Source organism: Xiphophorus maculatus, chromosome 2, assembly GCF_002775205.1.
Source record: "Xiphophorus maculatus strain JP 163 A chromosome 2, X_maculatus-5.0-male, whole genome shotgun sequence".
Classification (NCBI taxonomy): Eukaryota; Metazoa; Chordata; class Actinopteri; order Cyprinodontiformes; family Poeciliidae; genus Xiphophorus; species Xiphophorus maculatus.
The window spans coordinates 7,070,395-7,095,747 of record NC_036444.1 but is presented as its reverse complement, the minus strand read 5'-3'; the positions used below and the strand labels follow the sequence as shown (position 1 = coordinate 7,095,747).

Here is a 25,353-nt window from a genome sequence, read left to right as displayed (position 1 = left end):
ATAGATTCATAAACACAAAAACAAAGGATATCATATCTATATTTTCAGTATGTTTTAGTTCCTCTTTATCAACACACCATATAGTTCCCATTAGTTATAGTTTTCCCCCATTAATTATTGTTTTTATTTATCCCAACGAAAATGTTCTCGCAATGTCAGTTTTTCTTATTTAGTTTTAGTTAACTATAATAACCTTGGTGATCACGGTGTCAAATAATAACAGTGTATTAGAGATATAAAACATTCCCAGTGACCCATTAGATCCTTTACTGCCTCTGTCTGAATTTTGAAATAAAAATCTGTGCTTGTATTTTTTTATAAGTGTCACAGAAATCAGAGCAAAACTAGTTCATCCTAAATAAAACATCAAAAACAGCAGCAGTTGTACATTAAATTATTTCTTCCTTATTTGTTTAGTATTTTATGCTGAAAGCTTCTTTCTGAAGAAAGCCATCATGGCATCATCTAATCTCATTTCTCAGGAAAAGCAATTCCAACTTTCCATTCTTCCTATGTCTGCTTTTGTGTATTGCTGAGTGGAATATTGATGCGGCAACGAGCACAAACTTGACAACATGAATTGTGTCTAAACGAACTAATCGCCCTCCCGTCGTTATTGACTCATCTCACATTACGGGCTTTGACGGGACGATGCCCCGCTGCATGATGGGAAACTAAAGTAGCGTGATGTTGTTTCTTTTCAGTTTCACTATAAACAACAGAGAGACGTTCTTCTCAAATTCCACCAGGAGCAGAATAGTCCATCACGTCCTGCAGCGCACCAAGTATGAAGAAGGAAAAGCAAAGATGGGTAAAAAGATACTCCACCCTTATTTGCTTCCACACATGCTAAACAATAATCCCAACTTTATGTGCAACCATCTACATGCATATAAAACATACCAAACTTTAGATTTTAAAAAGTAAACGATCTTTCTTTGAATTTGACTTTAGGATTATTTGCAGAGTAATCCTACTTTTTTACTTTCACATTACAACCACAATCACTGATGTATTTTTGAGGAATGTATGAAACCAACACAAAATTTTACATAGTTGTGAAGTGTTTTTTAATTTTATAAGAACAGAAATCTGGATTTATATTCATTCCCCTGAATCAACTAGTAGAACTACCTTTAGCTGCATACGATTGCCATCTGAAACTGAAACTTTTGCCCCTTATTTTTTGCATTTTTTGCTCTAGCTCTGCTAAATCAGGTGAACTGTGTTCATGGCGTTTGAATGCATTTCTGCAAGCTGTTGGCATCATCCAGCCTTATCACAAATCTGTACCCAGTTTTGTTTCCGAATTGTTTCTTCACTCCCACTTGTCTGGCTTCTGCCGGCATGATTTGCTGATTAAATTTTGGCCTCGAAGCACTGGAACGGATTTAGAGTTAATATTTAAAATCGAGTGATGACTTTATTCACCCAAAAAACATCATATCAGCTTGGCTTCAAGAGTGGAAAATCCTTTTTATCTTTCCTCCTATGATTCTCGTTATCAGCTGTTCGTGTGTGAAAGAACAGCAACAAAAATAAAAATAACTGCACTCTAGTCTTGAGCTGGGAACTTTTTGTTTTACTGAGTACAGAAACTGCAGACAGAGTTGTGAATTTATTGAAACTTTAAAACAAAACTTTGCAACCGCTTCAGTACACTTAGGCATATAAAGAGAACTCATCACTTTAAACTAGCCCTAATTTAAAAAGACTGTGGTAAATTGTTATTACTATGAAAACATTTGCTTTCAGTGAGTCTAAAGCTGGTCTGTTTGCATCAATGACTGCTGCTGAATTTTTAATGTGCTGTTGTTCAGGGTGTGCTTGAGATCATTTGCTTTACTTTACTGCAGGCATCAACCGCTTACTGGGCAACAACACATACGAGGCGGCGTTTCCTCCACATGAGGTGGGCCGATTCTAATTTGAAATGAAAATGTTTTGTATTCAAGAATCAGGAGAATAATTGAAGACTGTTCACATAAAGAAATGTACAATATTTAAAGAAATTAACATCTAAAAGCTGAGCAGGAGATAAAAGATAATAATTATTACCTGTGAAATGGCCTTTTTTGTCTCCTCAGGGTGGCTACAAGAGCAGGCATCCAATTAAAACGCACGGAGCCCAGAACCAAAGGCATCTTCTGTACGAGCGCTGGGCCCGCTGGGGGATCTGGTACAAATACCAGCCTCTGGACCTCATCAGGTAATTAGCTTCGACGCACAGCACCAGGAGATATTTTTGGATTTATCCCCCTTTTTTTGTTTTGTTTTCTTTTTGGTCCTGGGTTTCTTTGAGCTTCAAGTGAACAAGCTGAGTTGTTTAAATGCAACACAAAGTAATCCAAGCAATTTATTTTGCTGAAGACGTAATATCACAGCTGGCCTCTGTTGTGTGTTGTTATGTAACGTCACATTTCTGAACTTTTAAGCTATTAGATTGTAACAGCTGAGGCTTCTGGTTTGTTTGGCTTTTATTTTACCCCCTTAAACTAACAGTTTAACATTTGTTAGAAGAATGGAGAAAGTCAGAGTAGACCCAGGACAGGTCACCAGTCCATCACAGCTTTAATTTTCTAATTAAAAACAATGTGTGTCTTTAAAGATTAGTGAACATGTTGGCCTAAATATGTCGTCATTTTCCTATTAACTAAAAATTGCTGTTTGTGATACACCAAAACTCATAATTACTTCAAAAAAATTTACATCTTTTGTTATGTTTTTCACCATTGGAGGTCGCCATTTTTTCATCTGATGGGATGATGATGCGTTTTGGTCCATTCTGTGCTGGAATCTACAGAGTAAACACAGGAAGGCTAACTTTACCCGAGTAGTTATTAATCATATTGCGTTTAACTGGTGTAATTTTAGATAATGCCACATTGTGTCACTGTTGGCCATAATTTTTAAAAAAAACAGTGCGGTGAATCTGGACGCTTCCCACACGGGAAAAAAAGAAGAGCGCAGTGGAGGAGAGCCGGAGCCGAATACAACTTCCAAAGGACTGAATCTGTGGTCTCAACATTTCTCTCCAGAAGACTTTGAGTCATTTGTACGAGCAAAACTGACAAAGGCTCTAGCAGGTTATCGTTACTTTAAAAAGCTTAAAACAAATGCAGTGCCCACAGTTTTTATCCACAAAGCGCCTAAACCCCGCTGCTGCCTGAGCGACAAACACAGGGAGAAACATCAGACAGATGGCACTCTATCTGTCTTAAAAGAAGCTCTTTTAAAAGCTAACGGAGCTCTGTGGCAGAAGTCCCAGCGACACTACTGCTGCCCCAGACGAAGACCGGACTGGACACAGAGCTAGCTATAGAAGTACTTACCGGATCACACGTTCGACCAGAGATGTGCATCATTGTTTCATTTAGGAAGCTGAAGGCAGCAGCAAAACACCAGCTTCTACCGCCATCTCTGCCCTCCTCCCCTGTCTGTTTCTTCTTATCTGCATTACTCTGTGTGATTTCTATATTCCGATCAATTTCAACACCGTCCGGTTTAATTTGAAAAGGCTTAAAGACATTACTCATCACTGTTAGCGCAGTTGGACCATTAGAAATCCTTTACCCAGAATGCATTGCAGCATGAACAACATGGAGACGTTAGAATGACAATATTTTATTAAAATATATAAAAACTGAACAGCCTATAGCATTATTACTGTATTGTTTTTACATCTAAAATACATATTTTTCAAATTAAGCTATTGTAGAATTTGTGCTTTATTCCTTTCTTCTAATGTCCCAGAACATGAGCAATCAAAAATTTGATAACCAGTCACTATTAACTGTTGTGTTTTCTCTTTGCTCTAACAGTGAATGGCCCCCAAGATTTATTCAGCACCTTTTCATTAATTTCACTCCATGTTTTCTCTTAATCCTGCTGTCCTAATTGCTGACAACATGTTCTGTTTCAACTTGTCTGTCAGCAGAAATTGTTTTGAAAATGCGTCAGACTTGGTAAATATTAACTTTGACGTTTTTGTGCTGATGATGCAGGAACGTTTTCAGTCCAGTACCCCAAAACTCTAGCAATTCTTCTCAAGTTTTTTACTGGCTGAATTTTTTTCATTAGTTATTTTTTTCTGGGTCAACTTGAAACTATCTCAATCCATCAGCACTCAGCTTGACCTCCTTCCAACCGCAGCATTTTTTCCACAGTACTGGCAACATTTTCCTGCGTTTTTGCAACCAGTTGTTTATCATTATGTAGCGTCAGTCAAATGCTTAGAGCAATGTTTTCTCATATTTCTGCTTCTGACCTCAAAATACCAGTGGAATAAACTTCTGAAGTTTATTTCAGATGAGTTGGAAGCATCGCCAGTGAGATGGCTACTAAATTGGTTATTTCAACTACTTTTAAATTTGTAATAGTAAAATGTCTTGCTTGCGTTGATGGAATGGCATTTTCACAAAATTATTTATTTTCTCTTTTGGGATGTCAGATTGAAATACTCTATACATTTTTAAGAATTAGTTTTTAAAAAAATAAAAATAATCTTTTCACTTTACAATTATTCACGGTCGTAATGTGGAAAGGCTAATCCATATGATTACTGCTGTCAGACATAATATATATAGACTTACTCTATTTCTGTCAGTAAATTAGAATATTTTTGAAAAAATCATTTATTTCAGGAATAACATTTTACACAAGTTAATGACACACAGATCCATTTATTTCTGTTAATTATAATATTATGCCTACACCTAATTAAAACATGATATTCAAAAGAAGAATATAACATTAGACCAATAAAAAAAAACTAGTTTTCAAAACATACATGTGGAATTAATGAAATGTATGTTTAATATACTAAAAGGTTGTTAATTTTATATTTAAATATGACAAATGAGACTCATTGGGACATACTGTATATTCGAATTTATTGAATATGACTTTATATTAGATACTTTTTATTGCTTATATTTATTAGCACTTATTCAGGTTTACATAGCAAATCTATATTGTTTGGATGTTAGTGTAGGAATACTGAGAAACCGACAAAAGATTCGACATCTCTTCTGACCCCACAGTGATGTGTGAGCGCTGTCCTCTAACTACTAATTGCTCCTGAGATTATTTGCTTTTTTTCTGTGAGACACGTGTCATCCTAACTGAGACTGTGACCGCTGCGGTTTGGGGATCAGTCACGTTTATCGATTTGTTTCGCATCGCAGTGACCTTTCAGTCCGACAGCTCCTTTTATTCATTAAACTGCCACCTCAGAGCCAGCCGGATGCTCCCTGTAGGCTGCGCTGGAAGTACACTGCCAAGTTCAATTAAAGCTCAGCGTAGAGTATTAGGAAATTTTAATCAATGTCTGCCTTTGTGTTGCTCCCAGGCGGTATTTTGGGGAGAAGATTGGCCTGTACTTTGCGTGGTTGGGCTGGTATACAGGCATGTTAATCCCTGCAGCCCTCGTTGGTGTTTTTGTCTTCCTGTATGGACTCTTTACTATGGACTCAAGTCAAGTGAGGTCAGTTCACACGCTAAGCTGATCATACTCAGTACGATCCAGACATATCTGGTGGTAATTGTTGGCTAACTTTCCAAACTCATTGTCCCATCAGTAAGGAGATTTGTGAAGCCAACACAACCATCATGTGTCCAATGTGTGAGGAAAGCTGCAAGCCATGGACGCTGAGTGACAGCTGCGTCTTTGCAAAGGCAAGTACAGTTACTTCAGCTTCTGGCCCTTTGCACGTGACGTCACTCTGTCCAGAACTCCGCCCACTCTGCCATGATGGACTTCAACGCGGCCAATTCTGCTTTACAACTAGTCAAAATACAGACATCTATAGTCTAATATCGCTTTTTTAAAAGTAGATTTCACGTTAAAATTAGTCATTGGATGCTGCACAAACCTATAAGGATAGAAACCAAACTTGTCATTTTATTGTGTAACTTTTAATGGACCTTACCAAGCTCCGCCCACAACCGACCCACGTGACCGCAAGTCTCTCAAGCAAAGCCTCGCAGAGCCTTGTTTCTATGTAAACATGACTCCATTAGTGCATCATTTCTACCAGATTTTCACAATATATCAGCTACTAAGTGGACAGAGGAACTAACAAGTTCATGTCATCATCTGGGAGGAGGTTACTGGTTTCTCAGTCACAAGCTGGTTGCAAACTTGAGGCCAGCAGGTGTCAGTCAGTTATGGTAGATCTGAAATTTGGTTTGATGACGTCAATATGAGAAGCTACAGACTGATAGGAGGAACCAAAGAGCTCCGTAAAGGTAAAGGCAAATCTTCTGAAGTTGGGATATATTTCATTTAATTTCACATAATTACCACGGTAGAAGCCATTTGTTTGTTAAAATTTAATGAAATATATTTGTTCTATTTGATGTTTGTTGTGAATGACGTAAACTCACAAAGGAACGAGGAAATTAGTCCAACGTTTAGAAACTACAGCGGCTGTAATGCGCCACAGCAAAGGTAAACAAAGGTAAAATAACCCAAACAGGTGATCAACTCAAAACCACTCCTACCTTTTTACTCTCTCTCTCTCTCTTTTTGTAGTTTAAGCACACCTGTTACCGTGGCAACCGCCTGCGCTCCGCGAGACGAGCAAAGATTACGTTAAAAACATAACATTCAGTCCGTTACCATATCAATTTTCCAGGCTTGATATTTATTTCTCGATTATTAATCAGCGCTTCCCTGAACACAGCGATGGTTTATTGACTAGCTGTACTTGGTGCTAACGTGGCTAACACGAGTAACAGTTTAGTCCAAAGCCTTTTCTGCTAAAATAAAAATCTTTAGTGTATGTCAGATACAGACACATTGCATATTGATCTGTTAAGCTAACGTAAGACTGTGTAGCAGACAGGCTTCAAGGTGTAGAAGTTGTATCAGTTCTGCCATTATGCTGTACTTAGCTAACGGGAAGCTAAGTGTGTTTGTGAGACGGCCACGCACGTGACCACGTAGAATGGGCATCAGCCAATGAAAAGCGGCCCCTCTGGTAAGGTCCATGAGGAAAGATGCCGCCATAGCAGCTGTCAATCATAATGACTGGCAGCCCTCTATGTAATCGCGGATTTGCAGCGGACACTTTTCACAAGGTAGGATTAACGGTCATATACTTTATAAGTAAGTATGTTTCGAAAGATGATATCAAACATTGAGAAACCAGGCGTGTAACCATGGAGACGATGCCAGCAGGGCCGCACCGACATGTAGCCTAGCATGTGTGGGGGAACAAATGGTTAGCATCTCGTCTTTTGTACGTTTTTAAAGGCAACCAGGTGCGTTACGTTCGCAAATAAATTAGCTTGACTCAAAGAAGCCACGAATAAACTGGCAAAAACAACTTGGGAAAACAATTTCAGCTGCTTTGCTCGATACTCCAGTCCCTCACTTCGGACGTCCATCTCGGCGCCTCGAATATTTAGTGACATAGTTGCAAAGGGTCAATTGGACATAGATGTTTAAGTTTCTCCTGTTACAAGTATAAATAAGGTGCTAATAATTCGGAATTTACATCAGTTTTATAGAATCTTGCAAACTAGAGCATATATAATTGTTAAAATACATTTCAGTTTTATAATTTAATATTTTTTGTAACAAATACACAATTAGAAAATTTATATCCAATGATTTGGTTGCACATTTTCATCAATATAACTTTCAGTGAGGGAGAAAAACATTTCAGCAAATCATTTTTATTTTCTGTAAATACATACAGTTTTGCAGTCAAAGTTGGTGGTTTTTGGGCCATTAGGTAAAATTTCTTCTTCTTGTTTGCTTCATTAAGTTTTTTTTTTGTTCTTATTAGAAACAAATTATATATGAAATATTAACATATTATTGCAGCATCATAGTCTCACACTAACCTAACCTTTAATTTGAGGACCATTGTACAGTAAACAAAATAAATGTGTGTAGAAAAACTTTTTAAACCACAGGTAACATAGTTAACAATTCCTTTAAAATAAATTAACCTGAATCTGTTTCTTTAATGACACAATGAGCTGGACATCAAAAATGTTTGCAAATTTGAAACTTGGAGCAGATCAGCATGGTTTGGTCTGATAAAACTAAGACTGAGCAGTATATAGATATAGAATAAAAGTCTTATTGTTTATACATGCAGTGGTGAACTACATCATGGACTGGTTTCCAGTTGATCACAGGGCAAACAAGAAAAAATAACCATGCACACACACACACACACACACACACACACACACACACACACACACACATGCCGACCTGAGAACAATTAAAGAAATCAATTATTCCCAGAGAGACATTCAAACTCCATGGAAAAAAAAACATGACCGTCTTGCTGCTATGCAACGGTGCAAACAATGGCTTCTATCTGAAGCCTGGAAAAAAAACAATGTGGAAAATGTTTGTGTCTCCGAACTTTGTTTCCTACTTCATTGTTTAAAAGCTGCATAAGTGCAAACAACTTATTTGTTTATCCATCCATCCCTAAAGTCTCCATTTTTCCAGTTTCCATTTTAAGGCCTCACCTCTGTAAAACATCCTGCCATATATTAATAACTGTTAATAAAATCATCTGATACAGACTAAGAGCTGAAAATTTTAACATGAAAAAACAAGAAACTCTGACTTGAAAATGTGCAGAGACCCTGGTCCCCTGTAGGTTAGGTATAGTGTGGGATCTGTTATGGGAGTTTTATATCTAAATCTTTATTTTTTTTTTTTTTTACTGTCTTGTTGACAGTGACCTAATGATGGGTCACCAGTGGGTTTTCCGGCGGACAGACAAACACAGAAACATTTCCACAGAAGATCCAGGTCTACACAGACTGTGCAAACATAAATGCTCCAACATCCCCCTCTTTGTGCCCCAAACTGGTGAAATATTAAAGCAGTAGGCTAAGTGCTATCCTCTTGGGAAGGGAGGGGTTGTACAATGCATTGATAGCAGCTCTAAGAATAACTGTGCTACAAGTTATTTTGTTAAAAACAATCATTTTTATAAATGTGGGTTTTTTTTCCCACCTTGTTAAATAACTTACCGGTAATTAATCTGCTTATCTGACTCCTGATGAGCAGATAATTATTTTTAACAAAAGGTTAGCTAGACACCAGAATGGCAAAGGGTTTGGTGAATTGCAGATAAAGCTAAAGCTGCTCAAGTTTACATTGTCCAAAAGTCACAGTTCTCTCTTGCATGTTTTGTATTTTCAGGTAACTCGTCTGTTTGACAACGGCGGCACTGTGTTCTTTGCTATCTTCATGGCTATTTGGGGTAAGTTTGTTTTTCTACAACGGCTTCTGGAATTCACCTCTATTTACGCAGCACTCATGTTTCAGATTTCCTCTCAAACACATTAAGTTCTTCAGCTGGGAATTTCAGCACAGTAAACACTCTTCGGTGGAAATACAGAAGAGCTTCTCTGTAATGTGTCTGTATGAGGATAACTCACAGTCATCCCTCTCTGACTGGCTGCCTGCTCTGCCCTGATGTAATTAGTTGGATAATTAGCCGTATCCTCAGAGGGAGGTTATCGTTTGCCTCTGCAGGGTTGCAGAACTGCATGGTGATACCGGTCGGCTGCAGCTGCTTTCCCACAGCTGTATCATCTTTGCAGCACAGTGTGTAAGCATCAGTGTGCAGAATCTCATCTCTCCACCAACATTGTAAATAGTCACCTGCGCCAGAGGGAACAACCTGACATACTTAGTTCTGTTTTTGGGTTAAATGGAGGAGAGGAAGGTTCCTCTCTGATTCCTACTCAAACCCTCTTTGCCATGTGGAGCAAAGTAGCAGAGCTGGATAAATGCACTTCAGAACTATGTGGATTTCTGAGATCAACATGAAAAATTTGGTTAGCCTTGGGGACTGAGTGCAGGCTTCTAAAAATGGCTGCTTCTCTATCTTTATAAACAAAACTAGGTCAAGCTATATTAAACTTCAGCGTCTTTAGTCTAACAGCAAAGTTTTCCTGACAAAGGACTGAAATTCAGCAGCTATTTAAGGCCATGGCAGTGGCGCCTCCAAGAGGTGGCCTTGCGGGGCCATGGCCCCCCTGAAAAAATCCCAGCAACCTCACTGGGACATACAGACATCTTGCCACTCTAAGCGTTTTATTGGCCCCACCTGGCCACTCCTATGAACATTTTCTGGGGTCACCGCTGGGTCACGGTTCAGTTTTTTTCAATGATATGCTCTAAATGAATGACTTTATAGATGACATTTATTTTCTTTTAGTAATAGTGATTATCACTAAACAGTGTATTCTTCTCTTTGTTGTTCATTTAGTTCAAATAGAGACAGAAAATACATAGATATATATTTTTTATACTTACACATGTAAGATCTTAAAATATTCATTTGTCTTTACAAAGTATAGCAAAAAATAAAACTAAGATTGCATAGAAGTAGTGCAATTGTTCACCTTAATTTATCGTGCGATTAATTGATTAATTGCTTACTGCCACAGGCTCAGCCAGCATCATGCTGTGGATATTACTCTTATTCAGCAGGGAGATGGAAGCTAATAATTTACAAACAAATATTTACATTGTTGGGTGACTGTAGTGTGTGCCACCCAGCTTTTAAGAAAACCTTTTTCCTGTATGTGACAAACCAGTAGACATTAATCAGCCTGACAGTCAAAGAGTGTTGTTTCTGTTGTGTGCAGCTCCAGCGACAACAGGGACCAACACAAAGAAACAGAAAGCCTCCAATCTGAAGGTTTTACTTTCAAAGTTTTACACCAGAAAATAAGTGAATGCTTTTGTTGACCACTGTGCAAGAAACGTTTGCTGCTGCTATGTTTCTTAACTACTTCCTCACAGGGTCAATGCAGCATTATGGCTGTAATCTGTTTCCATAATGGACATTGCACATCTCTGCAGTCTGTGTTTCACTCAGGATGTCTGACCATGATATGCTGTTTGCCTCTCCAATGTATTCCCTTATGCACATACTGCTGTTACCCGATTCATATCAGAGTAGATCAGTAGCTTGATAAATTCCCGATTGCCTCTGCAGCAACCGTATTCCTGGAGTTTTGGAAAAGAAGGAGAGCAGAACTGACGTACGACTGGGATCTCATCGACTGGGAGGAGGAGGAGGTACCTCAGATAGAGATCTAGTGTTGTATCACATCAAAATTTTCTTTTACGCCAACGTTATCATGTAAATCAAGTTAATTATGTGATGTTTTGTTAATCAGGAGGAACTGAGGCCTCAGTTTGAAGCCAAGTACTCCAGAGTGGAGAGAGTTAACCCCATTTCTGGAAAGCCTGAGCCCTTCCAGCCCTTCTCAGACAAACTCAGCCGCCTGATGGTGTCTGTGTCTGGAATATTCTTCATGGTAAGCCTTTTGATCTGAGTGGAATTGGCCTGTTAGGGATCTGGGTTCACATTTTGATCAGCGTGACATCAGCAGCAGTGTTCTGTCGCCCCCTGCTGGCCAAAGAATATGAATCAAGTAAATGGACGTGGACTTTACTTGAATCATGTTTTATTATATAAAACATTAGAAATAATATAGTTATTTTTCATTTCTATTTTACGTTTTCCCTCCTGCCATAGTATTTTTTTCAGTTTGTTGCCCAGTTTTTCATTGTCTCTCAGTCTTTAAACTCTGTAATCTCACCATCTCGCCGCCTCAGATTTCCCTCGTTCTGACGGCCGTGTTTGCTGTCGTGGTTTTCCGTCTCATTGCGATGGAGAAGTTTGCCTCCTTCAACTGGGACTTTGTCCAGAAAAACTGGCAGTTCGCCACGTCTGGCACTGGCGTCTGCATCAACTTTATGATGATCATGTCACTCAATGTGGTGGGTGTCTGGACAAGCGCGGCTGTTTTTGCATTCTGTCCAACAAAATGTTTCATAATAGGAAAAAAAAAATTTTTTAGTCATTCCTCATGAATTGTTTCCATTTTATCAGGTTTATGAAAAGGTGGCCTACCTGTTGACTAACTTAGGTTAGTTTTTTTACTCTCATATCTTCATTATGCATTTATTTTCATATTTGGCTGCAGAGTTTTTTTCCCCTTTTCGTCCTTTTTAACCCCACACTCTTGCTCCTGTTGTCTAGAGCACCCACGCACCGAGTCTGAGTGGGAGAACAGCTTTGCTCTGAAGATGTTTCTCTTCCAGTTTGTGAATTTGAACAGCTCCACGTTTTACATCGCTTTCTTTCTCGGAAGGTAACAGCTGTGAACTTTGTCCTTGTCCCGACATTTTCTGACTCGTTGTATGAGAGTTCAGACTCTGTGTTTTAGCTCTGCTTAAGCTCCTTCCAGTCTGAGAAAGTGAACAAAATGTTGTTTTTCTGGGATAATTATCAGCCTTACGTGTTATTTTATTTCCACCATGAGTTCATTAGTATTTCACTGTTTTAATTCAACAGCCTAATTATGCGCTCCTCAATATCTCCAGGTTTGCTGGCAGGCCTGGAAGCTACAATAAGCTCTTTAATCGATGGAGGCTGGAAGAGGTGAGAGCATTTGTGATTATTTCAGACAAGACGGAGTTGATTATCACTCTCTACGTTTGGATATATTTAGAACTCCCAAACGATTCATCTTTCTAATGATCCGCCCACTTCTTTCTGTGGAGAACCATTCATCCTGCCCCACAATTACTCGGATTTTCAACTCTGATGCTAAAAAAAAAAACCACAATGGGAGCCGGCGTGTCAAAAGATTCGCTCATAAATCTGAATTACAAGGCGTGAAATATGGATGCAGCAGCTGTTTATCATTTCAATGTTGTTTCTTTCTAAAGTGTCACCCCAGCGGCTGTTTGATTGATCTGTGTCTGCAAATGGGAGTCATCATGTTCTTCAAACAAATCTGGAACAACTTCATGGAGCTTGGATATCCGTAAGTAATACATCATCACCACTTCACACTTTGTTTGCAATGAAAACACACTGATGCTTAATGATTTCAACGGCCTGCTCCCTTTATTTGTTAACTCCTTTTGTCTTTTTACCCTTTAGCATATGAAAAAAAGTAAACATAATTTCTGTCCTTTAAAGCCTCCGTTGCACTGTCAGAAATAATTGCTTTGAGATGATACACTGCTTCCTGCGTCCCTAGCTTGCTGCAGAACTGGTGGTCTCGCAGGAAGATGAAGAAAGGAGGTGGAGGTGGTGGTGGAGGCCAGAATGTGGAGAACAAAACCCAGCTCCCACAGTGGGACAAGGACTGGAACCTGCAGCCGATGAACGCACACGGACTGGTGGATGAATACCTGGAAATGGGTAAAATGTTGAACTCTTGTACTTTCTGTGAAAGAAATGATCCAATAATTGTTGAGCTTGTTGGTGTTTCTAATTGCATTTGTAAAAGGATCAAATTAAATTATTTTTTGGTTGGTTTATCAGAAGACTTTAATAAGAAATTAATGAGGGTGATAAAATGTTTATTATTTTTTGTTTTTCCAATCACAACTTGAGTTTGAGATTTTAACCATCCTCATCCTTGGTTGACATAACCTGCAGAAAAATTCACATTTTGTTCAATAATCCAAAAGAAAGTTGCCGTTTTTCTTCTACAGCTCTGGAAAAAAATAAGAGACCACTTAAAATGATCAGTTTCTTTGATTTTACTTTTCATAGGTATATGTTTAAGTAAAATGAACATTGTTCTTTTATTCTATGAACTACTGACCGCATGTTTCTTAAATTTATTTATTTGCAGAAAATGAGAAATGATCAATCTAACGAAAAAGATGCAGCGCTTTCAGACCTCAAATAATGCAAAGAAAACAAGTTCAGATTCATTTAGAAACAACAATATTAATGTTTTAACTCAGGAAGAGCTCAGGAATCAATATTTGATGGAGTAGCCTTGAGGTTTTCAATGGGTTCAGTGCAGTGGGCTCTTCATTTTTTCCAGAGCTGTATATTTGGGTTTTCATCTTTTTAAAAAATGAAATAAATAGTATGAAAAGTCACAAACTCTGAGGTAAATAGTCTTTTGTAACTTAAGAAGGCAGAGAATTACAAATGTTTGAATGAACAAACACAATCAAACAACCTTTGATTGTGTTTTTTATATCAGCGGTCCCCAACCTTCTTAGTCACGTGGACCGGTCAGCCCTTCGCAATTTTTCCGCAGACCGGGGGAGGGAGGGCGCCGCAGTACTCCGATGTTGTTTTATTACTCATTCTGCTGCAAGTTGGCTCAATTTTGATGCGCAAGACGTAACCGGTAAAATACGGTTTAGGATTTTCAAAATAAAAGATCCAGAAGTAGTTCATTATTTCTTGCGCGGCCCGGTACCAATTGGTGGTGGTTGGGGACCACTGTTTTATATCATATAGAAAACAAAAATTACTTCTACAGAAGAATGTTAAGGGAAATGTTTTTTGCTCAAATATTCTGGATGTTTTAAAAACTGAAAAGCCAAATATCTAAAACCTGTTCTTCATATTAAAGTGCAAACTTTTCTTTTCTTTTGTAGTTCTCCAGTTTGGCTTCACCACCATTTTCGTAGCAGCTTTCCCTCTGGCTCCTCTCCTGGCTCTGCTTAACAACATCATCGAAATTCGTTTGGATGCCTACAAGTTTGTCACTCAGTGGAGGAGGCCCATGCCAGCGCGGGCAACAGATATAGGTTGTTGTCTCGCTCTGTTACTCTCAGACTCTGAGCTATTTTGGGATCAGAGACACAACCCCATTTTTCTCATCCCCTAATATCTATATTTTATCTAAATTCCTCTCCTCTTTTCCTCAGTTTCTTCCACATGTGATGCAACTGAACAACATGGGAAAGAATTTTACTTTCCTTTATAAATAATGTGCTGGAAAAAGCTTTCACCCCCTCTTAAAACCTGCACAGCTGCTTTTTATACAGTGCATGAAAAGTATTCATACCCAGTATTTTCCTTTATGTTTTTTTGCATATGTAAATTCCAACTACATATTTTTTATTGTTTCTGTTTGTAATAAAACCACACAAACACATAATTGTAATGTACATAATACATGGTTTTTAAGTTTTTTAGAAAAACATGAAAGTGACGTGTAAATGTATTGAACCCCTCTCTATTACCTTAAACACATTTGAAACCCTTTAATAAAATCAGTTTTCACTATTTACAGTGATGAAATCATAAGAAGTTAGTCCAGCTCAGTTTATTTATATAGCGCCAGTTTACAACAAATGTCATCTCAAGGTACTTTACAAAAAACAACAAAATGTCAGTTCAGTTAAATGTGTTTTCCAGGCCCACAGTGACATTTTGTAGCATAATCAAATAACTATGTTACCTTCAGTTGTTATAAAAAGGCTCCATATATCAAATATGACTTAAAATAAATTTTATATCCTAATTTAAAACCTTGAAATTGGGCCTCTGTCTCTTTAAACACTCCTGCTCTTTCTGAAACTCCGCCTTCAGGAAGTCATCACAACATTGCTCCTCTATTAACCTTTTAGCAATGTTTTTACCAGCGTTGAACTCAGATGTAGCTCATATAATGAACTCAGCAGATGCACAGTCCCACCAGGTGTTTGCTAATTGCTGCTGGCTAGTCTGAAGGAGCTGAGCGAGGGAGTCATGGAGGAGGGTTGCTCTGTGAGGCGCAAGCTCAAAAGCCTGGAAACTGCAGCTCAAAGGAGGAGCTTCGTCTGAAAGCGGAGCTAGGTCCAACCAGGTGTTTTCCACAGCTGAATGGTTGCCATGGAGATTAAGGGATTACTCAAACATGCGGGAAAGAATCAAAGCAACACTCCAGATATATTTTTGGGGATAACATTATATACATAATACTGCCCCTTTTAATAAGTTTTCTGTCTAAGGAAGCCTACCAGGTCAAGTCTCTGACTTGCAGAAATTGAGAAATTTCTGTATCAGACAAAAGGACAGAGACTTGCCAGAAACAGTCCATCCTATGGAGATGGACACATCTACATCCTGTCCCACTGTGCAGCCATATGCTACGCCTTCCTCTCCATCAGCTCACTCCCCCATAAGATAAACAAACTCCACCTTTTCTGTGCTCCACTGAGCCCTTTGTGTGTCACATTCCCCTGTTAATAAAAAACAAACCCTGAGAGCTTTACGAATAGAACCTGTTTTATATTTACCCCGACATTTACTGATAGTTCAAACCCTAATTCAACACAAACGTGCTTGTTTTCTCTGTTCAGTATTTTCGGTAAAAAATAGTTGATGCAGGTTTTTGTGCAGAAAAAAGATGAAGTGCGTGCTTAGAGCACATTAGCTCAAAAGCAGACAAAGCAGCACAGTCAAAGATCAGCCAGGTCGTGTTTATGTTTTTCTACCCCCTAGCTAAAACTAATTACTGTTGCACTAATAAAAATGTCACAGACAGTTGAAAGCGTATGATTTACTCCCCCTCATTAAGACTTGAGGGTTTTTCTTAACCTTTGCTGCCCCTCATTATGATTAATAAAGCACTGAACGATGTTTATCTACCGCAGGTATCTGGCATGGGATTCTGGAAGGTATCGGAGTTCTGGCAGTCATCACTAATGCCTTCGTCATCGCTATAACCTCGGACTACATTCCCCGCTTTGTTTACGCCTTCAAATACGGCCCCTGTGTGGATAAGGGGCCCCATCATACAGATGAGTAAGCAGTTTTTTTCTTTTTTCTTTTTTTAAAAAAAGCTGCTTGCAGATCAAATATATCTGGAGGTGCAGAACTTGTTGTGGTGTGATAGTTTATTTTCTCTTCAATCGGCTCAGGTGCCTGCGAGGTTATATGAACAGCAGCTTGTCTGTGTTTGACATGTGGGAGCTGAAGAACAGCAGTGAGTTCAGATACTGCAGGTACAGAGACTACAGAGCGCCGCCCTGGAGCACAGCGCCCTACGAGTTCACCCTGCAGTTCTGGCATGTGTTGGCTGCCAGGCTGGCATTCATCATCGTCTTTGAGGTCTGTCACTGCGCTCTTGTATGCATGAGTCTGTATAAACGAGGCAGGCGGCTAAAGCTAAATCACTTCCCACTGTCTGACTTTAATATTTTTAGCAGCTTTAGATGTATTTTTATACACTGTTATTAAAAGAAAATCTTCAAGACCTGCTTTAAGTTATTTTAACAAAGTTATACTCCAAAGTAAAGTGATCAATGTCTAACACTTCTAGACCACACAAAATATATCCAGTGTGTGCTGCAAGTTATTTATATTTACGTGGCTCTTGAATTTTATCACATTTTGTTACATTGCACATAGTTTTCTTTACTTGCAAAGAAAAACATGTGGCTATACATTTGTATTCCACTCAGTTCAATCAGTAGTTTGCAGACTTGCTACAGTGAACTCTGCATGTGCTTTGGGTTATTTTTTGAACAGCTTTGCACAGCTAGAGACTGAAAGGTTTGGTCATAATATTCTACAACATTGCAGAAACTCAGTCAGATTGGATGGAAAATAAATTAATAATATATATTGCCATAGACACATGATCAAAATCAGTAGATAATATATATATATATATATATATATATATATATATATATATATATATATATATATATATATATATATATATATTCAATAATTTCTGGGAGAAGTAGGTAGAGGAAACACTTTAGCTTCTCAACTTCTCAGCCAACTAAGAAATGTTGGTGGCATCAACTAACTCACTCACTCTGTGGTTACCTAGCAACTCGTTCATTCTTTGGTTGCCTAGCAACAACCTATTGAATAAGTGCAGAAGTTTTTCCACCGAGCCTCTGAACTGCTTAAAAATGAAAAACGGTGAATGAAATCTGTGGATAAAACAGGAAATGCTACCAGTTGGTAGTATTTCAGATATTTACAACAAAAAAATATATCAATAATTATTCATATCAAATTATATGAAATGCTTATATCATGATATATTTTTTAGCCATCCAGGCCAACAGAGAGTTTCTGTTCAATTGGATTTAGGTCTGGACTTTGACTGGGACATTCCCACACAAGCCACCATGTTTCACCATGGTGTTTAGAGTGAAACGCAGTTTCTGTATGTCATATTCTTACCACTACACTACTTTGTGTTAGTCAGTGACATAAAACTACTATAAAATATTGAAGTTTGAGGTTCTAATTTGTCATAGTGTGAAAAAGTTTAGATGTGTGATTTCCTTTGCAAAGCACATTTTAGAGTCTAAAATGTGAGTCAAAACTTTCTGCTGTGTATCAACTAGCTACGTTACCTTTTTCAGCACCTGGTGTTCGGCATCAAGTCCTTCATTGCGTACCTCATTCCGGACATGCCGAAGGATCTGTGCGACCGCATGAGGAGGGAGAAGTACCTGATGCAGGAGATGATGTACGAGGCGGAACTGGAGCATCTGCAGAAAGAGCGAAAGAAAAACGGGAGGCGTTATCACCATGAGTGGCCTTAGCCTCAGCTCCCCCTGACGTGTCCACAGCTCATCACTCAGCCCTTAGCTCACCAACACAGCCCAGCCCCCTCTGCTTATTTATGTATGTTAGCTTTGAGAGTCTAGCTTTGCGCTCCTGGTAGAGTCTACACCAAAGACATCCTGTTGAGATCTTCTCCCTGAACTCCTCGTTGTGTTTTCTGCCCCCTCCATCCAGCAGGTTGCCCTTGGATCTGTGCCCTGTCATGGCTTCAGTGGGAAAACCTTTGCAATTGTAATGTTTACTATGCAGATCAAGGGCTGCAGTCGACCCTTGCTCACTCTCAGCCCCGAGCCCTGCAGCCTCTCTCTGTGTGGCAGCTAGCACTTTGCTTCGACTCTGCATGGCAGCGCGTTTCCTTCTCTATATCGTCGCCTTCAGCAGAGATACGTGTGCGTGGCACTAAACGTTTCCTTGTTGCCAAGTGATTCTGGTGATTGTGGCTACCAAATAAAACAGACACTGCTCTTACAAAGTAACTGTATATCGCTGTTAAAGCATGTTCACTGACATTTTGCAGATATTTCATGAACTGAAAAAAGAAAAAAACAGAATTCAGATCACTTGTTGTGAAGGGTGTTGACATCCGTTCTGTGCATTTGATGAAGAAACCAATAAAGTGCATGGTAACACTGTTTTGTACCTTTTGATAGACAAACTCCTTGTCCTGATGCCTGGTGGTTCACGTGAGTGCGAGTTGTGAGGTTATCTCTGTGTTTCTGTTGATCTTGACTGTCTTGAGTTGAGGAAATGCAAACTTGGTGAAGTTTGATTGTGCCTGCAGTGTAACAGCATCATCGCTCTCCACAGCTTGGTCAGCGCATGCCTTTTTTTTTTTCTTTTTTTTTAATAAGAGATGTTTGGTTTGGATGTCGGCTACACCTCAGCACCTTCTCGGGTCTCGGCGTCGGGGCGACGGTGTATGTATGTCGTAACTGGACTCCCGTCATGAATAATGCATGTGTTTGCTTTCCAGGATCCGTTCGTCTTCCCGCAGTCTGTTTTTCATTTGCCACTGGAAGTCATGAAATGTGGTTGAAACTCGGATATCTTGGAAATACCTGTGGCTTGGATGTTCGGTTTGCAGACAACGTCCGTATGCTGTTCCTCGCTCGCAGAGCACGAAAAGCACACTTCTGTTCCAGTGTTTCAGAAAGCTTCACAGACAAACCGGGGAAGTTAAATTTCTTTAGACGTGGCCTTTAGATGTGTTCAGTTAAGATGCCGTGGATTTTAACTGCACGTTTCTTTCTAATGAACTTGAGAAGTAAAACATTTCTGCTTTTTTTCTGCTAGATTTGGTCTGGATCCGGATCATTCCTCAGTCAAACACCCCAAAATTATAAGTTTATAAGGCCTTGAAAGCTGTTTACACCTCATAAATCTTTAAGCGTATTGTACCGGGGTTTACATGATAGACCAACACAACGTGATAATTGTGACGTGGAAGAAAAATTTTGTTCCTTTTTTTAAATATCTGAAAAGTATGGAATGCATTTGTATTTTGTATCTTAGAATATAATTCTAATTTAAAAAGAAAGTCTTGAAAAGTCGTGTCTGTTTTCTGCCACAGTAAACACAGTAAAAGGGACACAGTAAGCATTTGGGGGAGCGTGCTCTGATCTCATGAGATCACAGTTGAACTTTCCGAGTTCAAAGTCGGAGGAGGTGTACCACAAAAGACTTGCAGGTGCATTTGGGTTCTACAAAGTGTTGACTTGGGGACAGCTGATATAAATGCATGCTGCTCTTTTTAGATTTTTTCTTTGTAAAAACAAATGTTGGAAAAAGTTTACTGCTTTTCTTTCACTTTGCTATTGTGTGATTTTTATTTTTGTGTGTGTGCGTGTGTGTGTGTTGGTCTAACAAATAATTTCCATATAAATTACACTTAGGTTGTGGTTGTAATAAGAGGAAAAATGACTAAGTTTAAATAGATTGACTACTTTAGCAAAGCGGTGTATTAATGTGAGGGGGGAGTGGCTCATACTTTTCTTATTCAGTTATAAATCATAAGAAGTTATTTATCATGTGAAGAGATTACCCAGTATGCATTGCATGACATTTTATAAGACTCAATTGAATTTTGATGTACATCACTTCATGCATTTTATGCTTTTATACCTTTTCTTTTGCACTATCAACCCAAGTTTCCATTTTCTCACACTCTGACAGACAATGTAACGTCCACATTTCTCAGGTGTCCGCCGAATGTTTGCAGATGATCTGATTTCTATCCTATTTTATAAGATGCAAGCTTTCTTTTCTTGTTTTTTTTTTTTTTTTTTTTTAGAAATATGTTGTTGCGCTTCAGTGCTCTTTGCATGACTTATATGCACACTCGGTAGAAAGCTGGTTTTATTTTTTATTTTAACTCCTTTTTTCGCTGCTGCCCTTAGCTTTGTGATGTAGATCAGAAATGTCCTCTTTCTGTGGAAACCCTGCTGTACGAAGCAGGCCGTTGGTCAAAATCTAATGACGCTTTCAGGTCATGCTTAATCCAATATTTCACTGTCTTACTGACATCAACTGGTTTTTAAAGAGTCTCTTCCTTGCGATGTGAACACTAAAAATCTATGCATGTCGTTATCCTCGAGTGCTACTTTCCTTTTCAGCAGAAGCAGATGTAGATGCACTGGTACGTTCGTACTGTAGAGTATGCATGTCTTTAACGGCTGCTTTTAGCAGAGCCAGCGTCTGTAGAGTTGTTACACATATCACCTCTATTTTTTCAGTGTTGTTCATTTTTGGAGTCACGTCAAGATTTTATATTGAAGGAGTATTTTCTAAGTCACAGCTTTGGACTCTGCACTGTTTTAACACCATCTGTCCGGGAATTTCAAGGAGATTCAGATGTAAATCCTCAGAGTTCCTCTGCTTGGACCCTCGTTTGGGAATCACAAAGATGTTTACCCATGAACGGCTCGAGAATTTAACCTAAAGGCAAACGAGGGGGGTGTTAGGAATGACCTTGGATGACCCTGTTAGTAATCATTTCTAAATGGCTCTTCATCAGTTCACCTTCTCACAAGTATAAATGCTGCACAGTGGTGGAAAGGTGCTTCTCCAGCCTTCTACCTTTGGCAATAGCACAACATCAGTGTTGTATGATAAGTAATAATGGCGTGACGTTGCATATGTCTGAAAACATAGCAGTCCGGAGGGGGATTAGGCTTCATGTGGTACGCTCTGCCTCCTGATAGGATCATGCTTGAGCAACGATGTAGTTGATGTGGAAGCACAGTAATGTCCGCTCATACATTTAACTCTAGTAGGATGATATGACTGTATCGATAGCATTGTTTACTTCATTCCTGTTTACATGTACAAACATTGAAATGTATAAAAAAACAGTGTAAAATACTTTGGATATCACTCTTTTCTGTAATAAATCATGTATTGTAACTTTTAAATTAAATCTTGTTTCCTTGAATTTTTTATTTCTGTTTTAGTGCATGATGTAGGACTGGACGACTAACCAATAACAATATATTTTCCAATAGACACCCGATCAATATCAAAAAATAATACGAGATTGAATTTTCAATAATTTCACTGAACTCTGAGCCAGAACTGCAGAGCATTCTGGGAGATGTAGGCAGAGAAATAACTTTATCCACCGGTTAAGGACGTTTGGTGGCATCAGCTAACTCTCCCATTTGTTGGTTACCTAGCAACTCTCACTCTTGAGTTACCTAGCAACAACCTGTTGAGTAACTGGCAGAGCATGGCGTTTCATTACTGCTTAAAAAAACAAACAACAGCTTGGAGTTAAAACTGTCACTATTTGTCACAAGTTTGGCATTAGTCCAGATATTTAAACCAATTATCAACATCAGCTGATATTAAAGCTTATGTCTTGGTACATTTTTCAGTCACATCCAGCATGACCATAAGAAATGGCTGTGGGCATTTATTATCCTAAACAGTGTTCAAGCTGAACTAAATCTGCTTATGGAGCAACTGAAGCCCACCAAAACGCAGACGCCGTTTTCTTCTTCTCCCCTCACTATTATTACAGACCGCAAAACCTCCAGGCCAGAGACCGTTCACATAACATACGGTTAAAGAAGATTGTGTTTCTATAGCAAAATCTCTCTTCCACTATTATTCGACCACATCATTGAGGCTCATGCCGTTGCTGCTTGGCCCTGGATGATGACTGCTTTTCCATCTTGCACAGGCCTTGATTTTTTTTTACAGTGAAATCTAAATGCAGCAAAAGAAACATCAGAGCTCTGATGACAGATGGTTCATGCTTTAATTATGTCCTCTGTCATGTTGCCCACGCCATGATATTTCCTTTCACCTTCACTGACTAACAGACTTTACATAATGGTCCGAGCTGATTTCACATTCTCAAGGCTGGGTCCTACAGAAGAAAGTAAAGATAATATTTCTTTAAAGTGCAGCAATATTGCTTCATGTAAATCCATGCTGATGCTGAAAGCCTCGGGCAGAAATCCAGACATGTTGTGGGTTAACAAAAAGACTAAACAGTAACAGAGAGAGAGAAAGAAAAAAACAACCGTATAATGTGGTTAACTGTGCAACAAATGTAGATTAATGTCTTTTTGCTGCAGGGTTTGAATTAAAATATATACTTACAGCAGTAAACATAACCCAAACAGAGATGTAAAGATTAGACATTTTATGGCTATTTATAATTTCTGGTTTTCTTTGAGGTCTGTTAAGTTTAAATTTCAATTGATTGAATTTTCTTCTTCCAAGGAGCATAACATATAAAGAGAAAAAGGCGTGCTGCAAAGTTTTGGTTTTAAAACCAACAGAATATAAATAATTTACATGGCCACTAATTTATGTATCAAAACAAAGACAATTCTTCTATCTGGTTCTCTTTTATATATTTTTAATATCATGTAAAGAAAGTGTAAGCACATTCAAAATTCAGTTTTCAACTCATGATTTCTTTCTTTTATTGAAGAAAAAGGCTTCCCAAACAAACCTGGTCATGTGGGAAAAAATAATCAGGCCTTAATCAGTTAAACGTTTAGGCTGTTCTTTTCTTATTGTTGAATCATAAACACTGGTTTTATCAAAGGTAAATAAGAAATGCAGCATTTTAAATGCTTTTCTAGATTCTTTAGTTCCTCCTGGATTAATCATTAATGCATTTTTGGAGCAATTTTTGAGCCTGATGGAAAGTTTCTCCTGCAAAGGTTCAACGCTATTCTTTGTTTCCTAAAACCTTAGAATTGGCTTTGTGTCCCTTTTCAGACTGATAGATGTCAATGACTGAATTTGTTTGATCAGCGTGCGATTTGTTTCTTTTCTTTTAGCCTACTTCATGTTGTCAGTCAGGTTCTAGATTAGTGATTCGTTAGTAATTTTGATATCCAGTCTGACAGTAATCAATCAGGTTTTGGTGTGATTAGTAAAATAGAAACAGGGGGAAAAGTGTCTCTTTACAATTCATTCAATGATTTCACAAAGATAGGAGGGGTTGAATTATATATTATTGTTCTCTAAATGAATGAAATCATTATTTGAAAAACCAAATTGTGGACTTATGTGAAGTTAAATTAAAGCACAATTGCATCAACAAGGTAAAAGTAGAGGATTGTCTATTTGATTTAATCACTAAATGCATTAAAGTACATAATGTTGACTAATGTGGATATATATTTTTAATGAGTTGGAAAAAATATAAAAATTTTGACCTTTTGGTCAGAGCAGGGGAAATTTCTGTCTCTACCAGTAGATCTCTAATCCAAACCATTTGGCCTTACGCAAACAGCATGGGCCTCACTATGTTGATTTATAACCAATAATAATCCAAGGGAGAAAATCCTTGTGGTAAAAAAGCAATAAAATTGTATTTTTCTAACTTTTACACCTGACATGGAAAATAAGCCCTGGTTTTCATAAAATATGTTTTGTCTGCGTATCACCCTACGGTGGATTTTTTTTTTTACAGGGCCCCAAAGTGGAGCCTTTGGGTCAGTCTACCACTAAAACAACACTCGTTGTTTCTCACATTTCGAACGGAACCGTTTTGGATTCCAATCACAGACTCAATGTTCCAGTGATTTCAACCAGCTTCAGGCCTCAGACTCGACTTCCTCCTCTCCACACACACCTCTGAGTGAGAGGCATCATGAAGCAGAACGGACTGCGAAGATAATCCGTGGGGGTTCTGCTGCAGCTGTCGTGAATCCAACTGATCTGTAAACAGGACCTGGCTGCAGAGGACAAAGGAGTCAAAGCAGGAAAGTCCACAAATCACAACAGGATGCAGCTAGGTCAGCAAACAGAGAAGGGAAAAGATTTCTAGATGATAGATGATAGGATATTATTTCTACTTATTTCACTTCTTACTGTGTGATTTGCTTTGTGTCAGTTTACTTTAGTCCACCAGTGTCTGAAATTGACCAGTTTTCCTGGTTTTAGGTGAGAATCGTCAGGTCAATTCTGAAAATAAAGTGTTAAATTGTTGTAAAATGCTTCTCACCCAAGAACTTCTACTTTTATTTGAGTTTTCAAATATATCAGCTTGTTTTTTTGTGTGTGTTTGTTTTAAGTTTTCTGGTGAAATATTTTTTTTCTTTTTCTGTTCATTCCAAAAGAACCTGCAGCACTTTCAGTTTTGCTTTTGTTCTTAACATGTTAAATTTTATTTTTTTATGTTACAAGGATACTTCAGAATAGCCATGACATTTTTTATTTGAATTATTGTCATAGATTATTTATTTCACTCTCACTTTACATTTACATTTTTATGTCGTGATGGTTAGAAGCTAAGTTGTGGTGCATTTTCTTTCCATTCTTTTTTTAATTTTTTTTACTGAGCTGTTCAGCTAGTTTCAGTTATTTGAAAACATAATTGAAACATAACTTAAGTTTAAGTTATCTTCATATATGATCATGTTATTCTACTAAATAAAGTGCTGATTGTGCAGTTTAAGACTGTATCAAAAATAACTCAAGATTTTGGTGTCACTGATTAATTTTTAGTTAGGTGTATTTTAAATTTTGTGTTCTT

General features: G+C 38.2%; 1 protein-coding gene across 2 annotated transcripts in view; it reads left to right on the top strand.

The window, feature by feature from the left end:
- Positions 1 to 21,768, top strand: part of ano3 (anoctamin 3) — a 50,473-nt gene extending 28,705 nt beyond the window's left edge. For both annotated transcript variants that reach the window (XM_023346762.1, XM_014472863.2), the window contains exons 8-25: positions 705 to 811; positions 1,857 to 1,912; positions 2,088 to 2,209; positions 5,351 to 5,485; positions 5,580 to 5,676; positions 9,185 to 9,245; positions 10,995 to 11,077; positions 11,179 to 11,319; positions 11,621 to 11,785; positions 11,898 to 11,934; positions 12,048 to 12,159; positions 12,392 to 12,449; positions 12,740 to 12,837; positions 13,057 to 13,220; positions 14,426 to 14,578; positions 16,412 to 16,562; positions 16,679 to 16,868; positions 18,149 to 21,768. In XM_023346762.1, coding sequence (XP_023202530.1) covers positions 705 to 811; positions 1,857 to 1,912; positions 2,088 to 2,209; positions 5,351 to 5,485; positions 5,580 to 5,676; positions 9,185 to 9,245; positions 10,995 to 11,077; positions 11,179 to 11,319; positions 11,621 to 11,785; positions 11,898 to 11,934; positions 12,048 to 12,159; positions 12,392 to 12,449; positions 12,740 to 12,837; positions 13,057 to 13,220; positions 14,426 to 14,578; positions 16,412 to 16,562; positions 16,679 to 16,868; positions 18,149 to 18,331 — 2,113 coding nt within the window. In that variant the 3' untranslated portion in view covers positions 18,332 to 21,768. The remainder of the gene's footprint in view (positions 1 to 704; positions 812 to 1,856; positions 1,913 to 2,087; positions 2,210 to 5,350; positions 5,486 to 5,579; positions 5,677 to 9,184; positions 9,246 to 10,994; positions 11,078 to 11,178; positions 11,320 to 11,620; positions 11,786 to 11,897; positions 11,935 to 12,047; positions 12,160 to 12,391; positions 12,450 to 12,739; positions 12,838 to 13,056; positions 13,221 to 14,425; positions 14,579 to 16,411; positions 16,563 to 16,678; positions 16,869 to 18,148) is intronic.
- The last annotated feature ends 3,585 nt before the right edge of the window (positions 21,769 to 25,353 follow it).